This window comes from Zingiber officinale, chromosome 8A (genome assembly GCF_018446385.1).
Source record: "Zingiber officinale cultivar Zhangliang chromosome 8A, Zo_v1.1, whole genome shotgun sequence".
Lineage (NCBI taxonomy): Eukaryota > Viridiplantae > Streptophyta > Magnoliopsida > Zingiberales > Zingiberaceae > Zingiber > Zingiber officinale.
The window spans coordinates 27,364,368-27,387,968 of record NC_056000.1 but is presented as its reverse complement, the minus strand read 5'-3'; the positions used below and the strand labels follow the sequence as shown (position 1 = coordinate 27,387,968).

The 23,601-nt window shown below is 43.9% G+C and overlaps 2 protein-coding genes across 2 annotated transcripts; both read right to left on the bottom strand.

The window, feature by feature from the left end:
• Nucleotides 1–10,689: 10,689 nt before the first annotated feature.
• LOC122010630 (aldehyde oxidase GLOX-like) lies at nt 10,690–13,031 on the bottom strand. The gene is made up of 2 exons (XM_042567143.1): nt 12,579–13,031; nt 10,690–11,889 (listed from the first exon to the last, which is right to left on the bottom strand). The coding sequence occupies exons 1-2, from the start codon at nt 13,029–13,031 to the stop codon at nt 10,690–10,692; spliced, it is 1,653 nt and encodes a 550-aa protein (XP_042423077.1).
• A 7,263-nt stretch (nt 13,032–20,294) lies between these two features.
• LOC122011678 lies at nt 20,295–21,380 on the bottom strand. The gene is made up of 2 exons (XM_042568052.1): nt 20,689–21,380; nt 20,295–20,605 (listed from the first exon to the last, which is right to left on the bottom strand). The coding sequence occupies exons 1-2, from the start codon at nt 21,360–21,362 to the stop codon at nt 20,464–20,466; spliced, it is 816 nt and encodes a 271-aa protein (XP_042423986.1). The 5' UTR covers nt 21,363–21,380; the 3' UTR covers nt 20,295–20,463.
• Between the last annotated feature and the right edge of the window lie 2,221 nt (nt 21,381–23,601).

The window sequence follows — 23,601 nt, the reverse complement described above, 5'->3', positions numbered from 1 at the left end:
TCAGTCGACCGAATAGGAGGATCGGTCGACCGAATGTCCAATATACCTATAAAAGGAGGCTCGAAGTCTGAGGCTGTAAGATACTTTCTGATCGACTCAAGTTCTCTTCTGCAAGCTGCTCGTGCTACAAATCTTCATCAACTCTGCAAGTCATTCCGTACGATAGTGCCGACCGAGCTTCGACTTTCAAATCCTACTGTCGGTATATTTATTTTGTACTACACTTAATTTCATATAAGATAGTAGGAGTGTTACTATCTTACATCTTTGTATCTATACGATTCACTTCTTTCCGAGGATTTTGGAAAGAAGGGTTATAGTGCTTTGCTCATCGGTGCTGTCAAGGATCGCGGGTCTTCGATTAGGAATTGACCTAGACTCCGAACGAAGTAAACAAACTTGTTTATTCTTTTACTTTCCGCTGTGCACGACTCTGCTTTCAAAGTTAAAAGAAAAAGTTTTTAAAGGGCGATATTCACCCCCCCCCCCCACCTCTATCACTCTTATTCGATCTATCAATTGATAACAGAGTCTCGTTCGCTCTGAAAGTTCTTAATCAATTTTCAAAGCATTTTTAAAAACTTTGTCTTTTCCTCAATTTTTTTTCTTATCTTTATTTTTCAAGCACTACTAATCCCAAGACAAAAGTCTTGAAAATATTTTTTATGTCTTTTCTTGCAAGGATGTCAAACTCGTATCAAGAAGGTTATAGTACTATCCGACCTCCACTATTCAAAGGAGAAAATTTCAGTTATTGGAATAATAGAATGGAGTGTTACTTGAAGTCCGACATCAAGCTCAGGTTCACGATCTTGAAAGGCTACACTCCCTCGACAAAAGATGGAACGCCTCTTGAACCTGAAGATTGGGCTTCCCCAATGATCAAGAAGGCGCAATTAAACTACAAGGTGATTAACACCATTCAGTGCGGGCTTACTATGGAGGAGTTGAACCGAGTCGACCCCTATGACAACGCCAAAGAACTATGGGACTCTCTACTCAAACTACACGAAGGGACCAACGAATCGAAGGTAAATAAACGGGACTTACTCTTAAATAATTTATTTAATATAAAAATGGTTCCCGGAGAGACGGCCTCACAACTACACACTCGACTGAAGAACATACTTAATGGCCTCCACCTGATCGGACACAACTTGGAAAACCACGACACGATAAGGTATGCTTTAAATGCTTTTCCGAGGAATGCTTTGTGGGCATCACTTGTAGATGCGTACAAAGTCTCTAAGGATCTTTCAATTCTTAAGTTAGATGAGTTATTCTATGTATTGGAATTACATGAACAATCTAATGTAAGCCATGTCGAGAAAGGTGTAGCTTTGTATGCAGGTTCAAGCAAGGAAACTAAAACAAGAACAAAGATCGAGTCTAAAAGTGAGTCAGATTCTGACTCAACGAACGAAGAAGAATTAGTCAACATGGTCTGAAGACTGTTGACAAAGAAGAAATTCAGAAGAAGTGTCAAGAAGACACCGCTGAACCAGACCCAAAACAAATCAGAAATGATTTGTTATGGATGTAACAAGAAGGGGGCATTTCAAAAATGAATGTCCAAATCGGAAGGAAGAAAGACCTAAATCTACAAGACGAAAGAAGGCTCTTCAAGCGACATGGGACGAAACTTCTTCTGACGAATCCGACACACAGCAAACAAAGCATTCGAGCCATCTTGCATTTATGGCAAGAAACAAAGTTTCCGACTCCAAGTCCGATGAAGAGTACGAGTTCGAGATCGACCTCGATTCCGAGAGAAACTCCCGATCGGAAGATCCAAATATGGTAACAATTTATTCCAAGTCAAATTTACTTAAAGTAGTTAAATGCTTATTTAAAAAATTATCAAAATCTGAAAAACAAAATAACTTGCTACTTAAGGAAATAGACCACCTTAAGCAACAAGTTAACTTGAGTAATTCGACTAATCAAGTTCAAGTCGGAACCTCAACTCAAGTTGAAAAACTTGAGGAAGAGAATTCCAACTTGAAAGGTCAAGTCGAGCGACTCAAGAAAACGTTGGAAATGTTAGAATTGGGATCCAAGTGACTAAATATGGTACTTGGGTTCCAACGAGCCGTGTACAACAAATCAGGACTTGGTTACAACACTAAACAAACAAACAAATCATACTTGTCATTAATTAGTCAAAATGTTAGAAGTCAAGTCCAAGCATGAGTCCAAACAAAACATTTAACCAAACCAATTAAACTAAACCTCTACTTGATTCCTAAGAGTCAGATTCGTTACTTAGATGAACCTTATCTAAGTTATGACTCAGGGGGAGCAAGTAGAAAGACAATACAACTAACTTGATTAACCAAACTCATACACTTAGGATTAGGTTTATTTTCTGATTAGAATAGTTAGATAAAAAGGTTTATCAAACCCTACAACATAGCATCAGAATGGATTGGGATGATAGTACGTCAAGGAAACTTTGTCGAAAGCATGTCTAGGCTGAATCTTGTGTATTCTACCTGATGCATTAGACTTAGTGGATCTGACCGAAGCTATCCCAGTCAAACATGGGCTAGTTAGACCAAAATTTAGTATTAAGTTATTTGAGCGGGAACAGTTTGGAAAGTCTTCAACGAGTGGTCCACCGTTGATACACAAGAAGGTCATAAGCCTCGCCACTGAACTGAAAACTTATCCTTAGGAAGCCTGCTTGATTAACCAAAAGCTAAATTTGAAACTAACATGGGTTCAACAACCTTTTTCAATAATTCAATAATTAATTAAAATTATAAATAAAAAAACATAAAATTTTATTTAAAATTATTTTAAAACTTAATTAAAATCTTTTTAAAATTTAATTTAAATTTATTTTAAAACTTAATTAAAAAATTATTTTAAAACCTAATTAAAATCTTTTTAAAACTTAATTAAAAACTTTTCTTTAGAACTTAATTAAAAAATCTTTTTACACTTAATTAAAAACTTTTTAAAATTTTTTAATTTTTTTTAAAACTTAATTAAAAAATCTTTTTAAAAATTTAATTAAAAACTTTTTAAAACTTAACTTAAAAAATTTTTTATAAAACTTAATTAAAAACTTTTTAAAATTTTTTTAAAAACTTAATTAAAAAATATTTTTAAACTTAATTAAAAACTTTTTAAAACTTAACTTAAATTTTTTTTTTAAAACTTAATTAAAAAAACTTTGTAAACTTAATTAAAAACTTTTTAAAACTTAATTAAAATCTTTTTAAAACTTTAATTAAAAAATTATTTTAAAACTTAATTAAAAAAATTTTAAACTTAATTAAAAAAATCTTCTTAAACATAATTAAAAACTTTTTAAAACTTAACTTAAAAACTTTTTTTAAAACTTAATTAAAAAATCTTTTTTACATTTAATTAAAAACTTTTTAAAACTTTTTAATTTTTTTAAAAACTTAATTAAATACTTTTTAAAACTTAACTTAAAATTTTTTTAAAACTTAATTAAAAAATCTTTGTAAACTTAATTAAAATCTATTTTAAAACTTAATTATTTTAACACTTAATTAAAAATATTTTAAAACTTAATTAAAATCTATTTTAAAACTTAATTATTTTAACACTTAATTAAAAAAATTTTAAACTTAAAACTTAATTAAAAACTTTTTAAACTTAAAACTTAATTAAAAACTTTTTAAAAACTTAATTAAAAACTTCTTAAAACTTAATTAAAAATCTTTTTAAAACTTAATTAAATAAGTTAAAGCCAACGTTAAACCAGTATTGGAAAATCGCGATCGACCGAATGGACGTTGAACTAGTCAGTCATATTTAAAGCCAGGCGATAATCAATTTATCGGTCGATCGAAAATCGTGATCGATCGATCAAAATAGTAAATTGTAACCAATTTTGGACCATTCATCTAATTCGTATCTGTATCGAATTAAATATATCGGTCGACCGAACATGGTTTCCTGTCGACCGAATATCGATTACCTGGTCAAAAAGGACGACGTTGTAAAGGGATCGGTCGATCGAACCCTGGATCAGTCGACCGATCAACCTCTATATAAACAAGTTCGGGCAAACCGCAAGACTCATCCAATCCATCTTCTCCTCTTCTACTTCTTATCTTTGAATTCGTTTGTCGATCCTAGCTTCTCTCCGTGTGCGACAATGTCTCGGTACTTCTCTACTATTCTTTTCTTATTTATTTACTTGTTGCAAAATTAATTTTCTTTATTCTTTTATAGTGAGAAAATTAGAGCAATTGCACAATGATAGGCTAGCTCTCTTAATCCCAGCCAGGACCCTAGGTTTTCATCTGAAGAATTAAGGCAATCTTTTCTAAATAAAAAATTTAAGGTGATAGGTACTCGTTGTCTAGATCTCCAATTCTACCAAATTTACTGTCCTGAAGCCATTTAGATCAACCAATACTTTCAACTAGATAGCATAGTCTTCTGTCGGCATGCTTATAATCTCATTCTCTGTTCTGAATTTTATCACAACCTATGTGAACTCAATCATCATCACTATAAGAATAGAGTAGCCACCAGAGAGATGTTGTTTGATCTAGATATGTTTCTTCGATTTTTACAGATCCGACCTTCAATGAACCGTATATTTTTTAGTGCTTCTCTTCTCGACCCATTACCTGCTCTTTTTGCTCATTTATCTCTTGATATTATGTATGCTGATTTTTTTGAGGGAGCACGTCCTAAGAAAATGTCTACTGTACCACTAAGTCCTATTGATAATACTCTTTATAAAATGGTTGTATCATGTATTTATCCTTTATCGTCTAGGGATCAGGGGGCTCTGCGTCATGTTCATCTATTTTTAATATATGCACTACGACATCATCTTGACTTTGACTTAAGATACTGGATTTATCATTTTATTATCTATTATTCGAGGTACAGCACCTCGAATAAAGTTCATATGATCCAGTGTCATGTTCTCACTGCCTATATTGCTTCTCTGGGGGTAGGAGTTCATCGGGGTGAGTTGATTGAGTTGTCAGATTTTGATCTTGTTGGTGTTAGACAATTGTCCTTGGCTGGGATTAGAACTAGCGCCAAGGGTCTGGTGTATAATCGGACTCATCCTCACTACATTCCACCGGTTGTTGAAGAACCTATTGCTGAAGATGATCCGGTCCCAACTACTATGCCTCCTCCGATGTTTATTGATCCAGGATTTGCCATGACACCCTACTTTGATTTTCCTCAAAGCAGTTCATATGCTCCTCCTCGTTCGACTAGTGACTTCTTTACCCGTCTTCGTGACGATATTTTTAGTCGATTTACCTCCTTAGAGACGAAAATGGATGATCAGTACAGCTCCCTCCAGGAGATTGCAGATTTTCGTCAAAAAATGATGGATCGTACTGATGCTTTAGAAAGGGAGCAGCAGAGGATATTTGACTATCTTAGATATGATGGGGATACGGAGGAGTGATTTTAGTGTCTCTTACTTTTGATTTGTTGTATCTATTCACTACCTTGGACTATGAATGATCTTAAGTACTTTTCAATTATGATCTTTGTTAGTAGCTTTCTGGTAAAATTATAGAATAGGTTTTATTATTTTGTTTAAAAAAAATTATTTTTGTAAAAATTCCTTTTCAATATTTTGGTTTTCAAATCTCTTTCAAAATATTTCTATTTTCTGGAGTAGCCTAGGTCCTACCGTAGAATTGCATGTTCCTATAGTTCTAGGAGCCAGCATCTCACAAGCACAGTAGGATTCCTTGCTTGATAACCTAGAATGGGTGAGATGCTTAGGACCTAGCCTAAGATTTCATATGCTTATGTCAGTGCATCGCTATAAATCTGGGCTTTAAACAATATACATGAATCAATTTGAGTTAACTAGCTAGTAAAAACCTAGTTAGTCCTAAACACTCAAATTAACCAACCTGAGTCAATAGCTACTATCTTGTGGTAGTTAGCCTTGTACAACGGTTGGATATTTCATCATAAGGATAATTTTTCCTTAGTTTTTCTAACCATGCTTGGACTTTTAGGTTGTCATCACTTTTAGGGGGAGCCTTGAGCTATTTTTTTAAGACTATTTTTCAAGTTTTTTTTAAAAAAATCAATTTTGATAATTTTTGAAATATTTCAAAATATTCTACTTAGTCGATATTTTCACACTTCTCAAAATTATATATCTTACTTTATTTTTCAAAATTCATTTTCATATTCTTTTTCAAAATCTTTTTCAAAAGTTTTAACTTGGTGAAAATTTTCACATTTTTCCAAATTGTCTATTTTTTTTACTTTGTTTTGAAATTTTTAACATCACTATTTTTTAACTTGGTAAAAGTTTTCAAATTTTTACTTCCTTATTCTTCTTGCTCTCAAATTCTATCCTTCATTCAAGTAAAAGATATTTTCAAAGTTTTATACATTTTTTTTATGATTAGAATTTTTCTATGTTTCTAAAAAACTTGTTATAATTTTTTACATGTTCATTACTACTAGGTTCACACTGAACTAAGTTGTTTTCTTTAAGCATGTTTCTTTTACTTACTTTTATGGTTTTCTTCTATTTTTGATGTATGTCAAATGGAGAGAGATAGTGAATTCAGGGGGAGTTGTTTAACTCAGGGGGAGAGTTAAAAATTAAAATTGCTTGTTTATTTAATTTTTGCATATTTAACTTAACTTTGAACCTTGGTTGCTAAACATCAAAAAGGGGGAGATTATTGGTGCAAGTTGCACCAGAATCAAACCTAAGTTTTGATATTGTCAAAGGTTCAAGTTAAGTCTTGTTGTGATCTAACAAGTTGATTGAGTGTGCAGGCTGTTTACTCAACCGGGAAAAACCTAGTTGGAGGCTAGGCAGGAGAAATATTAGTAGATCATGGAACCCAAGTGCAAGTCCAAGTGGGTCGAGAGGACCCGAAGCTTGGCGGTGCGATCAAGAGGTCTGGAGGACCAAAGATCAAGGAAAAAGTCCTGGCGAGCCAATCAAAGCTAAGTGAAAAGTCCAAATTATATCTAGAGGATCTAAGTTTGGAAGGTAGGTTAAGGTAAATAATTAGAGGAGCGACAGTGAGGTCGGGTTCCCGTAGGGAACAACCTTAGGTCGTTGATCCAACTAAAGAAACCAGGAAGGTTTCCAAGTTGAGATCAAGACAGTTCTACTATCTTTTATATTACTCATGCATTATAATATTATTGTGCTAACATTTGTTTTGCAGGATGTTTTGCCTAACACTATTTTGTAGGTCTGATGGATCGGTCGACCGAAAAAGGCAAAATCACTACAGTATTCAGATAAGGTCAGAACATATCAGAGTCCAATTAAAACTTGATCAGTCGACCGAACCGGACTATCGGTCGACCGAACCATGATGACTCAGCACAGAACAGATCATCGATGTTAATCAGAAGGAAAAGGAAACTTAGGCTGATCAGTCGACCGAACCCGTGGATCGGTCGACCGATCCGATCAACATTAAAGGCGCATTAAATAAAGATCTCAGCAGATTTCGACGAACAGGGAAAGACCTTGTTCGGTCGACCAAAAAGATGGATCGGTCGACCGAACCATTAAAGACCAGTTAATGCAGAATATCGAACCAACGTCAGACTCCAGCTAGGAAGGAGGGGAGCGTGTTCAGTCGATCGAACATGAGGACCGGTCGACCGTACGTCCAATATACCTATAAAAGGAGGCTCGAAGTTTGAGGCTGTAAGATACTTTCTGATCGACTGAAGTTCTCTTCTGCTGCTCGTGCTACAAATCTTCATCAACTCTGTAAGTCATTCCGTCCGATAGTGTCGATCGAGCTTTGACTTTCAAATCCTACTATCGGTATATTTATTTTGTACTACACTTAATTTCATATAAAATAGTAGGAGTGTTACTATCTTACATCTTTGTATCTATACGATCCATTTCTTTCCGAGGATTTTTTAAAGAAGGGTTATAGTGTTTTGCCCATCGGTGCGATCAAGGACCGCGAGCCTTCGAGTAGGAGTCGCCCTAGACTCCGAACGAAGTAAACAAACTTGTTTCTTCTTTTACTTTCCACTATGCATGACTCTGCTTTCAAAGTTAAAAGAAAAAGTTTTTAAAGCGCGATATTCATCCCCCCTCTATCGCTCTTATTCGATCTATCAGTTCTAATCTTCTTGTACTCGATTCCCTCTTCCGGAGGTACCGGAAGAGGCTTTTTAGTGGATTACCCATCGATAGGTCCGCGGGACTTGGGTTTTGGAGTAGGAGTCGTCGAAGGCTTCGAACCAAGTAAACCGACTGTGTTTTCTTGTGTTCTTTGTTCTCTCTTTCTTATTCCTTTCTCCGTTGCATACTTGGTTTTTAGACTTTAAAAAGACAAGACGAGTTTTTTTGAAAATCATGTGATTCACCTCCCGCCCCCCCCACCCCTCCTTTCATGTGTGTATCAATCTAACAGTTGCTAGTTGAAGAATACAATACAAAATTAAGTACAGAGAAAAGTGTTGTATTGAATCTTGAACCCCAAGCCTCCTTTTATAGCTTTTTATAGCTTCACTTGTCAAAGTGATCGTTAGCTGATGTGGCAAATCCGAGTGCCCAGACTTGATTCGGGCGCCCCAACTGGTCATCTCAATCTGCTTCACAATGGCTAAGTGATAAGTTGTTTATCCACTTTCGGGCATCCGGACCGGTCCAGGTGCCTGGATCGCCGCTGACATTGACCCCAAGTTTATCCACACTATAATGGCTACAAGGGGGCACTTGTTCTATACCATATTGGTCTGGGGGCCTGGGCTTGGTCCGGGGGCCTGGACAATTCAACTCCGTGTTGACTTGTTCGGTTGCTACTCCAATGCTTGAGTGATTGATTAGACATCTGGAATTGAGCTCATCCGAACACATCTCCGGCCTTCTCTCCTCGAGCACTCTTCCATTTCGGCTTGTCATCCCTTTAAAGCGTCGTGCATGTTCTTCTCGTCCGTTGGTGTACTTCCGTAGTACCTCGTCCCTCGGATGCACTAAGTCTGTCGACTCAATTTTTGTGTCACCCTTCTCACTAATTGCGTATTCCGCTTGACTTCTTATGTTTCAAATTTCTTGCACACTTAGATACAAGGATCAAATACAGCAGGACCTAACTTAACTTTATTAATCACGTCAAAACTTACTCGGGGTACTTACACCAGGGATGGGGTCCTTGACGCAGGCACTCCGATACTCAAGTCAGAATAGTAGCTGAGCGAAATGGAGAATAAGATGAACAGTAGAACAGTAGAACAAAGGAATTTGAGTGCCTTTGGATGCGTTCGTATAACTAGGCAACGGAGAAGACCCTCTTTTTATATTGTCTCTCATAACCTCTGTAATAATGAGGCAACGGAAAATGTCTGATGTTAGAATATGTCGGATGATAGAGTATCTACAACAGTCCTCCTCTAAGCAGAGGAAGTCTCAATTGTGTGTATATGTTAGAATAAGGGAATATTCTCTCGTGAGTAGATGTTATTCTCTGACAAGTTACAATTCCCTGATAATGTTATCTCTTAGAGGAGATTCGACCGACTTTGGGTTCGGGGGGATATATGCTGAGAGACTTGCATAGGAGAAGTGAGGAGTTAAGCTCCGTATGTTCGGCCGACTCTAGTGCCTGACCTTCTGTATACTAAGAGACTTACACAGGAGAAGTGGGGAGTTAAGCCAGTATGTCCAGCTGGCTCAGAGCTTGATTAGTTGTATGCTAAGAGGCTTGCACAAAAAAGTGGGGAGTTAAGCCCCGTATGTCCGATTTGCTCTACGGCTTAACCGATTGTATACTGAGAGACTTGCACAGGAGAATAGAGAGCTGAGCCCTGTATGCCTAGTCGGCTCCCGATCGGCTGTATGCTGAGAGACTTACACAGGAGAAGTAGGGAGCTAAGTCCGTATGCTCAGCCGGCTATGTAACCATCTAGGTTTATGCTGGAAACCCTGCTTCTGAGAGGTGGTTCGTTCAGATACGTATATCCGGACTTTGACTGTCACTTTACCTTGACTTTGACCACCACACCATCTTGACTATCGACCCCGTATTATGTTTAGGGTCACTCACAACACAAGAAGTAGGGAGCTAAGCTCGTATGCCCAACCAACTTTGTGGTCGTTCGGATTTATGCTGGAAACTCTACTTCTAAAAGGTACTTCTGAGAGACTTGCATAGAAGAAGTGGGGAGCTAAGTCCGTATACCTGGATGGCTTTGTGACCGTCCGAGTTTATGCTAAAAACCCTTCTTCTAAGAAATGATTTGTTCAGATACATATATCTAGATTTTGATTATCACTTCATTCTAATTTTGACTATTAGATCATCTTAACTATACTATTGGCTCTATATTATTTGTGGGGTCACTCATAACACGCTATCAGACCTATTCTAAGAAATTCTAGATTAAGATTCAAAATTAAGTCAACCGGACCCCAAACTATGGTGTGATGGTAGAACATAAGGTGTATTATATTTACAAACAACCGGGTTTAATTACCATGCAGGGCATCTATACTGATAATGGCGGGAGGCTCTGTCAATAGTCAACGCGCTTTGTTATCTACTTGGGCGGAATGTGAAAATTAAAAATAAAATATTTTAAAAAATATTAAGCCAACCGCATCTTGTCAATCGACCCGAAAGGCCTTGACAAGGTGGTGAATCACCTCCGTCGGTCAACATCGCCGGAGAAGCTTAAGACGAAGACCAAACGACTAGTCCTTCGCTTTTATGCAGCGTCGGCGCCGTCACTATGTATGTGACACCACACGCCTTCGCTCGGTACTTCTCCGTTTACCACGTACACCATATAATAACCAGACGGCGCCACAACGCCCGACGCCGGAGCCACAGCCACCGCATGCCACGCGCCGCCCTCCGTTTTCTCCACCTTCGTCTCCAGCACTAGCAGCCTCTGGCTCATCGAGAACGAGTGCGTCGCGAAGGCTGGGGCCACCATCGTCACACGCACACGTCTCAACGACGCAGCCACCGTGAATCGCAGGATAAATCGCTCCCCGTAGCTCAGCTTGATCGGGGACGACGAAACCGGGACCATTACTCGCGGCCGTGACGCCAAGTTCTCCGCACTCAGGTACGGCGGCGAGAAGGCCTCCAGGCTGAGCTCCGTCGGGAACTCGACTCCGTAGAAGTCGTAGCTGATGTGGGGATTGCCTCCGCCGACGAGCACGCGGCCGTCGCGAAGCAAAACCGCGGCGGAATGATAGAGGCGCGGTGTGGTCGACGGACTCTGGGGGTTAAAACGGGTTCCAGGCGGGCTCCCCGGGCGGTAGAGAACGGGAGTGAGCGCCGGCTCTCCGGCGAGCTCCCATCCAGCGGTCCCCGACTTGGCGCCGTTGATGGTGAGCACCTCACCGGTGGGGAGCAGCACCATGTCTCCCATGACCCGCGGCACCGGCATGGTCTCCATGGTCCACGACGGGGCGGCGTCTGTGATCTTGAGGCGCCCGCACGTGTCGAGCGCGCGGAGGAAAGGTTTCTGCTTCAGCACTGACCGGGCGTAGGATTCAGCCGGCGCACCGCCGCAGATGAGTACCTCGGCCTCCTTCGGCGACGGCTCCAGCGGGAGCAGAACAGAGGAACCGGAGCTCGGGTAATTCCGGGGGTGGCCTCCGGGCATGGTCGGGTAGGTCCTCACGACGGAGTTCTTGGTGTAGTCGAGAAGGATGGCCCGGTTGTTGGCGAAGATGAAGAGGTGGCCGTCGAGGTTGAGGTGAACAAAGGGGTAGAGGTTGTTCTCGGCGGCGTCTCTGGTCTCGCGAAGGAAGGGGAGCACAACGGCGGTCATGTCTGAAGGGTGAGTCTTGGGGTAGAACTCATAGCTGAACTGGCGACGACCGCCTACGATTATGGCGCGGCCGTCGGGAACGATGTGATTGGTGGCGTACCACCGCCGGACGGCAAGGGCCTTTTATTTTTCAACCCAAATTAAATCAGTTAGCAATATCAAAATTGGCTTTATCTTTCATATTTTTTTTTTCATTTTTTAAAAATCTCTTATAGTTTAAACTATTGCATTTTAATAACTTCTAAAATAAAATTAAAAGACTCTATAATTTTAACATCATCTCCTCTACTATATAAATAAATCAATCCCCTTTACTAATATTAATTATTAACATCACTTTTTTTTTATTAATTATCAAAACCGCACCCAACCTATTTTATAATCCGAATTATCTTTTTTTTACCCGAATGTATGAAAACTAAATTATTAATTAGAGAAGTATTCAAAACAATATCGTATTGTTATGAAATAATATAACTCTTACCATATATAGCAAATATGATTAATAACTAATAAATATATGCAAACATAAAATCCAAGTCAATCATATATAATAATAATAATACTAATAATAATAATAATAATAATTACGTGTAATTACTACAACATATACGTATTCTATTCTAGTCAAATCGATACTGACCTGGGCTACGATTAATATTTAGTATAATACCCTTTTGATTTTTAACTTCTATTTTATAAAATTATAGAGTTTGCAAATAAGATTATGAACTATTAGGCTAAGATGAAAAAAGAGTAAATATAATGGCAAAATGATTTATTTTTAGAAAAAAATGTTTATGATGTACCTGCGAGACTTCGACCCAATCGCAGGTGCGGTTGAGGCAAGGGCGGAAGGTGCGGACGGCGCGCTCGCCGTCGTTGAAGCCGCCGGTCTGGACGAGGGATCCATCGGGGGCGATGGTTCCGGAGGAGCACCATGTGTCGGTGGAAATGGTGAGGGGGCGGAAGCTGTTGGTCGCGACTTCGTACTCGGCGGAGTGCGCGGTGCAGTCGAGGCGGAGCGCCCGGTCGTGGGGGTCTCGGCGGCAGCCGCCGCCGGATGGGAGCGAGAGGTTGGAGCGGCCGAAGTCGGTGCGGTCGAATACCACCACGCGGTCGTTGTGCAGAAGCTGCATGTGCATGGCCGAGACCCCAATGCTCCGCTGAAGCACCACCCATTGACCGCCGCTGCCACCGGCGACTCCGACGAAGAAAAGGAAGAGGAGTGGAAGAGTTGTGCGAAATTCTAGCGATCTCATAGTAGAATTGGGAAGGGTTCAGAGAGGAAAAAACAGAACGAGCAAATAACCGACTGATCGATCGATCGAAAGGTTAATTACTCTTCACCGATGGGTGAAGAAAGCATGCAAGCATGCGTCGCATGAACTGACTTTTTAATTAATTCCTCCGTGTCGCCTTTTTTATCACTTTGCTTGCTTCTCAAGACGGCCAAGGGCGGTGAAGGATTTATGATCTCGTCTCCAGTTCTCCACTTCCATTATGATCCTGTCCGAAAGTTGAGTCAGACGATCTGTCGATTAAGATGGATGGAATGTTGACTGAATCATGACGTTCCGAAGTAAAGTATGTTAAGATGGCTTCTATGTTGACCAAATCTTCAGAAGTCCTCTGATCAACGTTATCTGCAACCAGGGATTGGGTGACCCCGGTCCTTGGTACCCCAAGACTCGAGGCAGATCCAACGAATATATGAGTAACATGCTAATAATATAATAATGAAATAAATAAGGGATGAGTACGGAGAACGTATCCTGGTCCAGGGGGACGCCCTCGAATGGGATGTTGTTCACGTTGTCGTGATCCGGAAGAGTAAATAACTATGAGTCGACTGAAGAACTGGATCTGACGATGCAGAGCCTGACGTGACACGGAGCCGGAAGACGAGCTGTAAGTCAGGAGATAATAGCGGCACGCAGATCGGGAGGTACTACCAACACGTAGGCCAGGATATAATATTGACACGTAGACCGGGATAGAACATCGACACGCAGACCGAGATAAGACTCTGACAAACAAGTCGGAATATGACTTCGACACGCAGAGCGAGAAATAACAGCAACAAGAAGGTTAGATATATAAAGCACATAGTCCGAAAGACAACCGCGGCTCGTAGGTTGACATACAATAATGGCACAATGACCAGAACATAAAAACATCACACACGTCGAGTCGGAACATAATGACAGCGAGGGCTCGGGGGCCCGATCGACATCAAAGGCATACGACAATGCGAATCGAGAGCTAAATCAACGTTGGACCTAAAGAAAAGGGCCCTAGATGATCGAATCCGGCTACAAGGCTGCCGGCAACGGTAATGAGGCTATGAGATCAGTCGAGACCGCGGGTCGGGCGGCAGCTGCCGTCGGCTGCTGTTGGAGGTGACGGCCGCATGAGGAAGGTGAGGGGATGCTGGCGTGCTCATGAGCTTAGGTGATGGAGGCGAGGCTGGCTGCAGGAAGAGAAGGAGAGGGAAGGTAGAGCACAGGAGGGGGGCAGCGCATGGGGAGAAGAGGCGACGGCGAGGTTCGATGCCGAGAGGGAGAAGCGACGCTGGTGGCGCGAGTCCAAGGCCGTTGGTGACGAGAAGGGAACAGGAAGTCATCGGCGTCAGAGGCGACCGGCCTGAGAGGTGGTCGGCGTCGCAGCGAAGGTGACCCCTCCTCGGTTCCTGGCGACGAAGAAGAGGGAGAGCAGAGGGAGAGGAGCGGCGACGAATCGACCCAGTGGTGGAGTTACGAGGATGAGTGGGAGAGGAGAAGAGGTGGTGGCCGGCGACCGGTGTCGGCGCTGGTGCCGGCGAGGACCCTCCTTATTCCTGGTAGTGGCGGCGGAAGTCATTCCACGAAAAAAACCCCCTTTGAACAGTGCTTCTTCCCCTTTTTATGTCCTAAACAGTGAAAGGACCATATTGCTCCTCCTCTTTCTTCTAACTCCCTCTCTGCCCTTAAGTCATATCTATTTCACAAGCCTCCCTCTCAAATCTAGTCGAAGGAGGCGCAAGTTCGACTGACTAGACCAAGTCTAACATAAAACAGAATCACTGCAAAATCATATCACTGGGCTCGTCTTAGAACATCAAATGAGTAGCTGTGTCAATGCCGGGTGGGAAATCGAGCGATAAAGCGGACGGTCGGGCTATTGTAAACAGGGTAATCGGGCGACTATGCAAATGCCAAGTAAAACACAAATGTCGACCAGGCAGCGACTGCAGGGCAGAGTGACGAGTACCAAACAAAGCGCGATAGGGCTACTGTCGAGCGAATGGGAAGACGATGGGCGAGCGATGTCAAGCGCGCGACCACGAAAATGTCGTCCGAACGACAATAAATCGCGACCAGGCAGTCGAGAGAATGATGGACGAGCGATATCAAACGCGCGATTGATAAAAATACTGACTGAGCGTCCATGAATCGCGATTGAACAATCGAGGATTACCGACCAGGAAATGCCGAGCGGGTCGAAAGATGATGAATGAGCGGCGTCAAGCCCGCGATCAAAAAAATATCGTCCGAGTGACAGTAAATCACGACCGAGTGATCAAGAATGTCGATCGAGTCGAAAGACGATGGGCGAGCGGTGTCAAGTGCGCGATCGAGCAACAATAAATCACGACCGAGCAATCGAAAAATATCGACTGAGCAAATAGAGGAAATGTGGGTCGGGTGGAATAAGAATGGGCGAGCAATGTCGAGCGCGCAACCGAAAAAATACCGACCAGGAAATAAAGATAATGTCGATCGAGCAGAATGAGAACGGGCGAGCGATGTCGAGCGCGCGACCGAGAAAATACCGACCAGGAAACAAAGATAATATCGATCGAGCAGAATGAGAACGGGTGAGCGATGTCAAGCGCGCGACCGAGCGACAATAACCACGACCGGGTGACTAAAAAATGTCGACCAGGTAAAGAGACAATCGTCGAGCTGAACCAAGAGGTCGATGACGAATGGTCGCAAAACTCATGAGCAGGGCGAAAGCGGATCTCGTGAACGACGCGAGCATGGAGCCAATGAGATTGAAGGCAAATGGGAACAAAGCCCTTGAGCCGAGCAGGCGCAGAGCTCGTGAATCGAACAGCGAGTGAGATGAGTGCCGACCGAGCAACAGCGGTGAGCAAAAACAAGAACTGAGAGTACCGGGTAGAGCAGCAAGTGAAGCAAGTGTGATGAGTGTCGGTCAGAGCGGCGAGTGAGGAGTGAGTGTCGACCGAGCAACAGTGGTGAGCGAAAACGCGAACTGAGAGTGTCGGGCAGAGCGGCAAGTGAAGCAAGTGTGATGAGTGCCGGTCAGAGCGGCGACTGAGGAGTGATTGCCGACCGAGCGACAGCGGTGAGCGAAAATGCGAACTGAGAGTGCCGGGCAGAGCGGCGAGTGAAACAAGTGTGATGAGTGCGGGGCAGAGTGGCGAGTGAGTAGTGAGTGCCGACCGAGAGGTTGTTGGGCGTGAGAGCATGCTCACTTATAACTCGCACTAAGGCGAGAGTCTGGGATACCGACTAGGAGGTCCTTGGGCGTGAGAGCATGCTCACTTATAACTCGCACTGAGACGAGAGTCTGGAGGTGTGAAAGCATGCTCACTTATAACTCGCACTGAAGCGAGAGTCTAAGACACCGACCAGAAGGTCGTTGGGCGTGAGAGCATGCTCACTTATAACTCGCACTAAGGTGAGAGTCTGGAGGCATGAGAGCATGCTCACTTATAACTCGCACTGAAGCGAGAGTCTGGGACACCGACAGGGAGGTCGTTGGGCGTGAGAGCATGCTCACGTATAACTCACACTGAGGCGAGAGTCTGGAGGCGTGAGAGCATGCTCACTTATAACTCGCACTGGGACGAGAGTCTGGTACACCGACCGGGAAGGTCGTTGGGCGTGAGAGCATGCTCACTTATAATTCGCGCTGGGGCGAGAGTCTGGAGGCGTGAGAGCATGCTCACTTATAACTCGCACTGAGGTGAGAGTTTGGAGGCATGAGAGCATGCTCACTTATAACTCACACTGAAGCGAGAGTCTGGGACACCGACCGGGAGGTCGTTGGGCGTGAGAGCATGCTCACTTATAACTCGCACTAAGGCAAGAGTCTGGAGGCGTGAGAGCATGCTCACTTATAACTCGCACTGAGGCGAGAGTCTGGAGGCGTGAGAGCATGCTCACTTATAACTCGCACTATGGCGAGAGTCTGGGACACTGACCGGGAAAGTTGTTGGGCGTGCAAGCATGCTCACTTATAACTCACGATGGGGCGAGAGTCTGGAGGCATGAGAGCATGCTCACTTATAACTCGCACTGGGGCGAGAGTCTGGAATCCCGACCGGGAGGTGTTTTGGAGGCCTGACCAGGAAATGATCTAGAAGCCTGACCAGGGAATGCTTTGAAGGCCTGACCAAAAAATGTTCCGGAAGCCTGACCAAGAAATGCTCGGAGGCCTGACCAAGAAATGTTCTGGAAGCCTGACCAAGAAATGCTTTGGAGGCCTGACCAGGAAATGTTCTGGAGGCCTGACCAGGAAATGTTTTGGAAGCCTGACCAAGAAATGCTCTGGAGGCCTGACCAGGAAATGTTCTGGAGGCCTGACCAGGAAATGCTTTGGAGGCCTGACCAGTACTTGATCTGGATACCTGACCAGGAATTGATTTGGAAATTTGATCAGAGATCGGATCGGGACTTGACCTGGAAACTCGACCGAGCATTGCTCTGGAAGCCCGACCGAGAGTTGGTCTGAAAGCCCGACCTAGAATTGGTTTGGAAGCCTGGCCAAGAATTGGTCTGGAAGCCCGATCGAGAATTGGTCTGGAAGACCGACTGAGAATTGGTCTGGAAACTCAACCAAAAGATCGTTAGCGATACTCCGATCCAAGACCGGCGGTGATACTCTGGTCCGAGACCAGTGCCAATAGCTCGACCCCGAACGAGGTAGGATAAGCCTTGAAGCCCATAGAAGCGGAGCTCGTAGCATTATGAGGGAACATAACCTTTATCATACATAATCGCGAAGTGATGTCAGCCGGCTAACTCGAATCCCAAATGCCCGTACAGTCAGTGAGAGAAATATTGTTAATCCCTTAACTCGCAAATGTCCGCGAAGTCAAGGAGAGAATAATCTGAACCTTGATCATCCAAGGGAGGGAAGTCCATAGTCATATAAGGGAGCAGAGTCTGTAACCATAGAAGGAAGCAGAGCACCGCGGGTGTAGGTAGCAGAGCCTGTAGACGTAAGAAGATGCAAAACAGGTGGAGGATGTAGAGCATATAATAATAATAGAGTAAAACGCCTATAACAGTAAGAGGATGCTAAGCCCCATGGTGAAGGGTGCAGAGCCTATAGTAGTAAGAGGATGCAGAGCCTCATAGCGAAGGGTGCAGAGCCTCATGGCGAAGGGTGCAGAGCCTGTAGTAGTAAGAGGATGCATAGCCTTATGGCGAAGGGTACAGAGCCTGTAGTAGTAAGAGGATGCAAAGCCTTATGACGAATGGTGCAAAGCCTGTAGTAGTAAGAGGATGTAGAGCCTCATGGCGAAGGGCGCAGAGCCTATAACACACCTGATCGGGGAGCTGGGCCCCTAGTCCCTGATTGGAGAGTAAGGCCCCTAGCCTGTAATCAAAGAGCGAGACCCCTAAATCCTAATCGAGAAGTCATACCACGAGTCAATAATCGGGGAGATGTGTCCCTAGTTTATGAGCAGGGAGCTGTGTCCCTAGTGTATGAGCGGGGAGTTGGGCCCCTAGTGCTCGATCAAAAATCGAAGACCCTAGTCTTTGATCAAGGAACTAGGATCTTACTCTCTTATCAGGGAACTATAACAGCTCCTATAACCATAAAAAGAGAGCAGAGCTTGTAACGTACTTGATCGGGCAGTTGTGCCAATCGGCTAAAGGTTTGTCTCGGTCCCTTGACTCCCAAATACCCGTGGAGCCAGGGAAAAAATATAATGAAAAAACTAACCTGTCGGCTAGCTGAAGCTCCAACTAAATCCCTCGACTCCCGAATACCGGTGGAGTGAGGGTATAAGATAATATGTTCGTCAGGATCCTCCGAAACTGTGAAATGGCAGAGAACCTCCAGACGCCATCCATCTTCACATTCCAGAACAGGTGGAGAAGATTTCCACAGATGCCGTCAAATTGATCCTATCCGGAATCTGAGTTAGACGACCCGCAGGGTGAGGTGGATGGAATGTTGACTGAATCGCGACGTCCCGGAGGAGGGTATGTTGAGATGACTTCTATGTTGACCAAGTCTTCAGAAGTCCTCTGGTCAACGCTACCTGCAGCCAGCGACCGGGTCGCCCCGGTCCCTAGTACCCTGAGGCTCGAGGCGGATCCAACGAATATATGAGTAACATGCTAATAATATAATAATGAAATAAATAAGGGATGAGTACAGAGAACGTACCCTGGCCCAGGGAGCGCCCTCGGATGTGATGCAGCTCGAGTTATCGTGATCCGGAAGAGTAGATAACTATGAGCCGGCTGAAGAACTGGATCTGACGATGCGGAGCTGGACACGACACGGAGGCGGAAGACGATTGAGCTGCAAGTCAGGAGATAATAGCGGCACGTAGGTCGGGAGGTACTACCGACACGCAGGCCAGGATATAATATTGGCACGTAGACCGGGATAGAACATCGACACCTAGGTCGAGATAAGACTCCGACACGCAGGTCGGGATATGAGTTCGATACGCAGAACGAGAAATAACAACAACAAGAAGGTTAGATATACAAAGCATATAGTCTGAAAGACAACCGTTGCTCGCAGATCGAGATACAATAATGGCATAATGACCAGAACATAAAAACATCACACACGTCGAGTCGGAACATAATGACAGCGAGGGCTCGGGGGCCCAATCGACATCAAAGGCATACGACAATGCGGATCGAGAGCGGAATCGACGTCGGACCTAAAGAAAAAGGCACTAGATGATCGAATCCGGCTACGAGGCTACCGGCAACGGTAATGACGCTATGAGGTCAGTCGAGACCGCGGGTCAGCCGGCAGCTGCCGTCAGTTGCCGCTGGAGGTAACGGCCGGCGTCGGTGCCGGCGCCGGCAAGGACCCTCCTTCCTGGTAGTGGCGGCGGAAGTCATTCCACGAAAAAAAGCCCCCTTTGAATAGTATTTCCTCCCCTTCTTATGCCCTAAATAGTGCGGTCGCCAGCCGGCGCCGGCGAGGACCCTCCTTCTTCCTGGTAGTGGCAGTGGAGAAAAAACCCCCCTTTGAACAGTGCTTCTTCACCTTCTTACTCCCTACACAGTGAAAGGACCATATTACCCCTCCCCTTTCTCCTAACTCCCTCTCTGTCCTTAAGCCATATCCGTGTCACATTATATGCGCTCTGCTAATTCATGCGTTGATACAGTACGGTTAATTATTCAAACCTACCATCGCTTTTGTGTGCAACCTTCCATCGCTATGATCTTCTTTTGACAAATCTTATTCAGTCATGTAATTTGAGCTCACCAGTTTTGGGGCATTACAAATTAATTTCAATATATGCCATATATTAAAACGGCGATCCAGTATTGATTCACCTCGTTCTTTACAATGAAGAACAATGAAAAAAAAATTGATAATCCTCGACTTATTTCCAGATGCAGAAAAATTAATCAGTCATACTTAATGGAGACAATCAGCCGGTCTCGATCGAGATTAGAAGGAAGTGGTTTATTAAGATGCAGCAATCCGTTCACGACCTGCTTCTCCTTGGAACAACCTGCAGGACTGGTCGCTGCTGCTTTCCGTGACTCCTCCATCCCCATCTTCCTTTTCAGAATCCCACAAAAACTTGGCGTACGAAGCCATCACGAAGCTGCAAGCGAAGAATCATCAATTGCGACAGTTAATTTTCATAATAAACTACAAGCTAAGTCGACTCGATTTGCCACTGGCTACCAATCATCGGGAGCAGCTTTCATGGCTCGATCGAAGTAGGTCTGAGCTCGGGGAGCGTCGCGGTCGCCCTCCCACACCAAGTCCGCGTACATGGTTAGTACGGTGGGGTCGTGAGGGTTCGCCAGAATCGCCCGCTGGCAGTACTCCTCTGCTTTGGCATTGTCTCCTCGCACCTCCTTCAGGTACTTGGCGTAATTCCCCAGCAGGAGAGAGTTCCCCGGGTCCGTTTTGATCATCTGCTTGTAATGCTCATCCATGGAGTCTCTGCCGCTGTCATTTACGCCTGATCTCCCCATGTCGCGCCTGCTACATCCACCGCTGGCCCCGCCGTCGCCCACTTCAAACAGGGTGCAACGACGTGATCCAGCAACCGTGACGCTGCGCTCCTCCAATCCCGAGCTCGTCAGGATGTGGCTGAGCGGCGAGGCAGAGGAAAGCTGCTGTGAAACTGCCGCGAACACCTCGAGCTCATTCATGGAGCGGCACCGAGAGACAGGCGGCAGCGGCGAAGCTGCGGCGGAGAAGCAGGACGCGTGGTGGGTCACCGAGGGCAGCCGCGGGATCTGGTTCGGCACTTGCAGCTCCGACGAAGCGGGCCCTCTTGCTAAGTCGGGGGCCGAGACCGGCGCCCATGGCGGGTTGAGCAAAGGCGTAGAAGCGCTACGAAGAAGCATTGCGATGCCTCCGGCGAGTAAGGCAGAGAGACAGAGATCGAAACGATCGTCCATATAAAGCTGCGGATGCTGACATCTGGGCCGTCCGTTCAGCGAGTGGACCCACTGAGAATGGTCACTAAATATGGAACCCGCAGTCCGCGTGGCGTGGCATAACAACGAAAAAATAGTCAACCGGATTGCTTGAAACTAGCTCCAGCAATGTAAATTTTACCAGCTCGCATAACTATTGCCACGTGGATTTTTTCAAATGTTATACGGACCTTTCGTGAATTCTAAAAAAAAAAGAAATCCTGCCGAATAGTGAATCCGACGAGATGCTAATTATAGCCGTTGGAGTTGCCGACGGTTAGATTCATCACCAACGTGGCAAGGGCGCAAGTTTTCAACCGTTAGATTCTTTCAAGTCCTTACGACTTGCAGCTCCGGAACAAATGGAATACCTCTGTTTAAGAAATATGTCAACCGGTCCGGGATGGCATGGACCGATAAAAACCCGAGCCTTATTGAGGAAAAAAAGAGTTGAATTTTATTTTTATTTCAAATTTTATCATTTTTATATGGAAATTAATTCATTTTTTCATATAGTTAGTATTTTATCATAAAATCATTTATTGTAGGATCCTATCCGAATGAAGAAAATTGAAAAATCAAGAATGAGGTGATTACTAACGATTACTAACAGGATGAAGACTTCAATACTGTAAAATAAAATTAATCTAGGAAAAGGGTCCTTAGCATTGATCCTTCGACGCTCAAGTTAGAATCAGAAAGAGAGAATGAATAATTGAGAAATAGATAAATTTTATCTTTCCTCATACCTGGCAAACCCTTTATACTTTTCTTTGTGATCGTTCATTTGCCCTTATTTAATAATATTAATTGCCAAAGGAAGACTTCTTTCTCTTAACTTATGTGCATTAATGATAAATGGAGTGTTTTTGGTCTTGGCTTCTTCATATTTAATGATTTATCTTTTGTTTTCTCGTCTCCTCCTATGTAGTGTCATTCTTTCGTCGAACGAGCAGTCCGAGCGGCTCGTTTTCCTGCCGAATGGGCAGTCCGAACGGCTCATTTTCCTACCGACCAAAACAACCAACTACGGGTTGTCCATTCGTCCGACCGACTCATGATGCCCATTTGTCTGACCGACCGGGTTATCCACTCGGCCACTCCTTTGCCGATCGAGATAACCAAAACAACCACCTTTAGCCGAGGCTCTTTCCATAAGCCCCAACGTTGACCACTTTGACTTTGACCAACACCGTGTCAATTGACCCGTGATAGGTGGGCTCCCCTTTATCGCCGCATCACAAGCCTCCCCCTCAAGTCTAGTCAAAGGAAGTTGCATGTCCGACTGACTGGACCATTGGTTTCCTTGGTAAGTTCTACGTCCAATCGGAGTGTTCGGTCGCTAGTATCTGATCATGCATCAACTAACATCGCTCGGTCGTTGTCTAACCATGGCAAATGGACGATCGGTCTGGTAACCTTATGCAGATCGGGACGATACGCGGCAATACTTTTGAGAATTTTCTAAATGCGCTTCTTTGAGTGAGCGCGGTTGTCGCTGATTTCATTCATATTTCTCAAAATCTGTGTAAATCCTTGACAATTATGGTCGAGCACGCGGCCATCCCTTTTAATTAAGTTCATTAAATGTTGTCCGATAACCGCATGCCACGTGACCCTCTTTTTGTCGCCGCACGCCTGACAAGATAGGCGGATATCCTCTGCTGATGTGACTAGCATCTTTTTGAATTTCACAGTCAAATCTTCTTCTAGGTTTTCAAAACCTTGGATTGGACGGTTAAGAGTGACTGGCCATGAGGTTTATAAGTCTCACGTGTGTCGTCATCTTCTCCACTTCGTGCCTTCGTCTTCAAGCTTTGCCACTGTGCCATTCCGCTTCTTCGTCGGTGATCTCCCTGTACTCCGATAATCTCCCACTTTTTTAATAGATTCTGTGTGATCTTCCTTGTAAGGTCTTCAATCGATTCAGTCTAATGTTCGTTTATTGTTCGTCTTCAATCTTACTCTTTCGTTCTTTCGATGGCAAGCTCATCTTAGTCTCCCGTTGTCGTCCCTGGACTCTGGTACACTTCCATTGAGTCTAGGTTCGACACAAGCGATGCAGAGAGTTTGAGGGCTGCATATGAAATTCCACCTAACTATCAAATTGGTTTCCCCACCGCCATTAACCGTCCAGCCGAACCATCACCCGGTTTCGTAACATTTT

Bases quoted from the DNA above. Each gene is read 5' to 3' on its own strand.
- LOC122010630 (XM_042567143.1), bottom strand. From the start codon at position 13,031: ATGAGATCGCTAGAATTTCGCACAACTCTTCCACTCCTCTTCCTTTTC. The intron at 11,890-12,578 runs GTACATCATAAA...GAAAAATAAAAG, and splicing joins ATTGGGTCGAAGTCTCGCAG to GCCCTTGCCGTCCGGCGGTG.
- LOC122011678 (XM_042568052.1), bottom strand. From the start codon at position 21,362: ATGCTTCTTCGTAGCGCTTCTACGCCTTTGCTCAACCCGCCATGGGCG. The intron at 20,606-20,688 runs GTAGCCAGTGGC...CTTCGCTTGCAG, and splicing joins AAAGCTGCTCCCGATGATTG to CTTCGTGATGGCTTCGTACG.